Here is a 4,261-nt window from a genome sequence, read left to right as displayed (position 1 = left end):
CAATGGTTAATTTCAATTCAGTGGGTAAATTCAGTGGTTAAAGTGGTATTTGTGTATTTGCACTTAGCTTAAGGTCGGACGGCTCTATTCTGTCTCCCTTTAAGAGTATAGCAATTCCCCCCGGATTTTCCAGGTCCTGTGGTGAAGAGATCAGCACTTTCTGCAGCACTTACTGAGCCTGCTCTTGCTTCAGCAAGAGCTGTGGCTGTTCAAGGTGATGCGTGAGGCAGTAAAGTCAGTCAAGCCCTTCTGTGTCACTGTGTTTCCCAGTTGACGAGGCCCCGCTCGCAACACTGAAGTTGCAAATGGTTAGGCCAGGCTCGGAGTTCTGTTTTTAATTGTGCAGGATGGAGATAAAGCTGTGAAAAAAGTGAAATTAAACAGCTCTCCCCTTCAAAACCATTAGGACGATATAGCAGGCCCTCGCCCTTTCCCTGACGAGGGCCAAGATGTTTGCACAGCCCTCGGCTCACAGCGAGCTGCTTTAATTAAACGTAGCCCACGCATGAACCCGACTGGTGAATTTGGGTCGCCTGGAGGACGTGCTACCTCACCCAGTTATCTCTGGGGGGAAGGGGAGTATGAGAACATTATCTAGCCTGCCGGGCTGCCCGGGGCGGCCCAGCACCCGCCTGCGGGGGGTGCCCGGGGTGGGGGATCATCTCCCAGGAGGGTGCGTGGCTCCCGCGCTGCCTGTGATCGCGCCACGGGTCCCACTGCCGCCCCCCGCAATCAGTCCGGGACGGAGGGCTTAACGCTGCCCCTCTCTGGCAGTGATTCTTTTCGGCCTGAAAGTGCCCAGGTATTAAACTGAACCCGGGGACGGCATTGAAAAAACAAGTGAAGCGGAAATTTAAAGCCCCTCTGCTAATAATAACAGTATAAATAACCGAAGACGTCTTGTAAACAGTGCGGTCATAACCCTGGAACATTAAACAGCGCAGTGGGATCTGGCGCATCAGCTGCCGGCGGCCGCTGCCGGTGCAGGGGGAGCGCCCCGCAGTCCTGTTTATCTCAGCCTCATCTCCCGCAGGCGCGCTGATCTATAGAGTGGAGATAATTTAAGTTAGAAATTCCCAGCACCAAGGACCAGGGCCCGAGGGAGATCCTCCATCCGACTGTACTTCGTCAATACATCACTGTTCCCGTCCCCGCGGAGCGGCGAGAGTGGCTCCCGCAGCGCCCGGGCGCCGTGCTGCGGGGCCGGACCGTGCTCCCGCGACGAGGACAGATCTCGGCCACCCCCTCCCCCAGAGATTTGCTCCGAATCTTTATCTCCGGAGAAACAGCCCTCCCCTGGCTTGAGGCGGAGGGGCGGGCTCCCCGCAGCGCGTCGGGCGAGCGCGGCCGGAGGCCGGCGGAGGAGAGGTCCTGTCCCCCGCCGAGCTCGAGAGTCGGGAACGAACAGCACACCGCTCCATGGTCGGTGGAAAGGAAGGTTTATTCACAGCAATAGAGCAAAACCTGCTTGAAGAAAATATATCTATATATCTTTAGGGTGAATTACTTCATAGAGATGACTGTCAAAGTCAGTTTTTCTAGGCATCTACATATCTCACAGGTCTCAGACAAAAGATACGCGCGTGGTAGGTTTTGTTTGATCTCTGTCTCTTCTCTAGTAGCGCTTGAACCAGCAAGGCTGTTGTTGCAGGACACTCGACTGTACACAATTTAATAAAGTTAAATAGAGTCGGGATCTCTCAGGGTGGAGTCTTTCCTAGGGCACGTTTGGTCTCCTCTGCGCCGGGAGAGCGGCTCTCCTCGTCGCTCTGCCCGGGGCCCGGGACAGCGGCGCGGCCGCGGCGTGTCCCTGCCCACCCCGCCGCCCGCTCCCCGGTCGCGCCGGGACGCTGCTGGCCCGGCCTCCGGGGCTCAGGATGCCGTCGGGCCGCACAAGCGGTTTGTGTTCACCACTTCTTTCAGGTCACTCTCTGGTTTGCCGGCTACCATAAAAGGCCAAGTCTGTAGCCAGGAAAAGACACGGGTAGGAAAGGGGTTACATAGGGGAAAATGTACATTGCAACCCTGATTTCCCCAGCGGGTCCAGCTCGGAAACACCCCAAGGCATCGAGCTGCCACCCACCGCTTGAACTCTCCTTTGCTAGCGTTCACCGGGGCTCGGGTAGTCGCCGCTGGCTTCGGCCAGGGCCTTTGCCGTTAGCCGGCGGCTCATGCCGCTTCTGTTCCCAGCCGCGGAGGGCTGCTCCCCGGCATCCCTGGGGCCACGGGGCCCGTCTGAACCGCAGCGGCTTCGGCACCTACTCGTTCCCCTAGCACAGCCGCCGCCACCCCCCTGCCTTGACCGTGACCAACGTGGGGCCTTTGCCCCGCGGAACCTGCCTCTCACCCCTCCACCACCGCATTCTCCGGGCAGAGGCATTGCCGGGCCACCCTGCCTGGGCTCCCATGGCTTGGAGAGCAATTTTTGGGGCGTCTCTGTGAGAGGCAGGGGTTGTATTTGGATTGGGTGTTGGCCTTGTTTTACTTTATTTTTTTCCCATGTTTTTGTGCTGAGGAATTTGGTTTTAGCCAAAAAAGTATTTTCCAGGCCCTTATCAGTTAGCACAGCAGGCAACGTACTTTCCCCCAGAATCTGGAGCTCAAAAGGCAGAGGCAGAACCCAGCGAAATGTACCCATGGATCCTCTGCCATTCCTTTATCCAGTGAGGTCCGAGCATGTGGGTAAAGGCTGTATGTTTGAAAGGAGCCCAGGTGGATCTTGCCCACCCCCAGTTTATATCAGTTGCATGCATTTTTAGAGCTGGAAGCTGAGTGTTTCTGGTGGCTGGGTATGGAGATCCTGGGCTGCTGGGGAAAACTTCCTGTGGATGGTGGGAACAGCTGGAGGGATGCCATGCTGCCTAGGGAGGCTTTGTGGAGTGTGGCTGGGGCAGACACCCCTTCTTGGGAGTCCACATTGGTATACATTTCTCCTTTGCCACTTTACACATATAAGAGAAATGTCCAGGACCCAGCAAACCTGAGCAATTGAGCACAGAACCCCAAGAACTGTGTCTTAAAAAAAGCGAAGACTTGAGTGTACTAGCATGGTAGGAAACGTTAAAGTAGAGAGGAGGGATAAGAATAATTTCTGGGTCCATCCTAAGATATACTTTACCAAAATTCCTATACCCATCCGCTTACAGGTAGAAAGCTGCCATCAACCTGCTGAGGTTTCCTATGCATTTCTGGGGCAGTAAAGCCTGTCCCTGCCTATCTGTGGCTTTGTGGCCCCTGCCTGTCTCCTGAAGGTAATTGCCAGAAGCAGCATATGGGGCCTGGGAGGTTCAGCTCTCAGGGCACAGGGTAAGAGGGCAACTGGAAGCCTGCCCCTTCACAGAGTACCCCTTGGAACCCCACTGGCACCATGCTCTCTGTGAGAAGCACAGTGAAGGTTTCTTCCCGCGCTGCCCCATCTTAGCTCCTCACCCGCCTCTCCCCGTGCACACACACACACACACAGAGTGCCTGGCCCTGGCAGGCTGGGACTTACCAAGTTGACTGGGTGGATGTAGCCATTTTCGTACTTGTCATTGGCCAGGATCTGCCGCAGGTGAGCGATGTAGCTAGAGGCCAGTCTCAAGGTGTCCAGTTTGGAAAGCTTGGTGTCTGGGGGCACCCAGGGTAGGGTGGTCTTAAGCCTGGAGAAGGCTTTACTAAGGACCCTCATCCTTGCCCTCTCCCTGGCGTTGGCAGCATTTCTCTGGACCTGCTTTCCCTCCTGGCTCACTCCATTTAAAGGGCTCTTCTTGGGGGGAGCTTTTTTCCTCTTGCCCGAGGCCCCTCTCCCCTTCAGAGGGGAGCCATTCTCGCCATTGGATCCCTCCTCGTTGCTCTCGGTGGACGCCCCAAACTCTTTGTTAGTATCCATTTTCAGGCCATCGCACTCCAGCATCTCCACCTCCTGCAGATCTTCCACATCACTGAGGGACCCAGTGGACATGGTCTGGAAGATGCCAAAGGACCAACGGGAAAGGGGGGAGGGGGAAGGAGGAAGGGCAGCTCCTCAAATCTACTTCAAGACGGCAGAGGAGAGAAGGGGTGCCAGTATTTTCCTCCCCTTCCCTCCCTCCCCCAGTGCTAAGGCGCAATACCAGTCCAGAGAGGATCCCCGCCCTCCCACCCCCCAACTCTGCTTTGCCAGTGTTTGAGGGAGGGAGTGAGTGTGTGTGAGAGAGGGAGAGAGAGAGAGAAAGAGACGAGGAATTTAGTGAGGACACTAGTAATTTATCTGGGGGATAAGAGAGGCGGATCCAGCCCA

General features: G+C 56.0%; 1 protein-coding gene across 1 annotated transcript; it reads right to left on the bottom strand.

The window, feature by feature from the left end:
* Nucleotides 1-1,872: 1,872 nt before the first annotated feature.
* Nucleotides 1,873-3,943, bottom strand: TCF21 (transcription factor 21). The gene is made up of 2 exons (XM_054399179.1): nucleotides 3,494-3,943; nucleotides 1,873-1,962 (listed from the first exon to the last, which is right to left on the bottom strand). The coding sequence occupies exons 1-2, from the start codon at nucleotides 3,941-3,943 to the stop codon at nucleotides 1,873-1,875; spliced, it is 540 nt and encodes a 179-aa protein (XP_054255154.1).
* Nucleotides 3,944-4,261: the final 318 nt, after the last annotated feature.

This window comes from Indicator indicator, chromosome 2 (assembly GCF_027791375.1).
Source record: "Indicator indicator isolate 239-I01 chromosome 2, UM_Iind_1.1, whole genome shotgun sequence".
In the NCBI taxonomy this organism is placed as follows: domain Eukaryota; kingdom Metazoa; phylum Chordata; class Aves; order Piciformes; family Indicatoridae; genus Indicator; species Indicator indicator.
This window is presented reverse-complemented; position numbering and strand designations above follow the sequence as displayed.

Excerpts from the sequence above, each read along its gene's own strand:
- TCF21 (XM_054399179.1), bottom strand. The coding sequence starts at position 3,943 with ATGTCCACTGGGTCCCTCAGTGATGTGGAAGATCTGCAGGAGGTGGAG. Across the intron at positions 1,963-3,493 it reads ACATCCACCCAGTCAACTTG|ACTTGGCCTTTTATGGTAGC; the intron begins GTAAGTCCCAGC and ends TCCTGGCTACAG.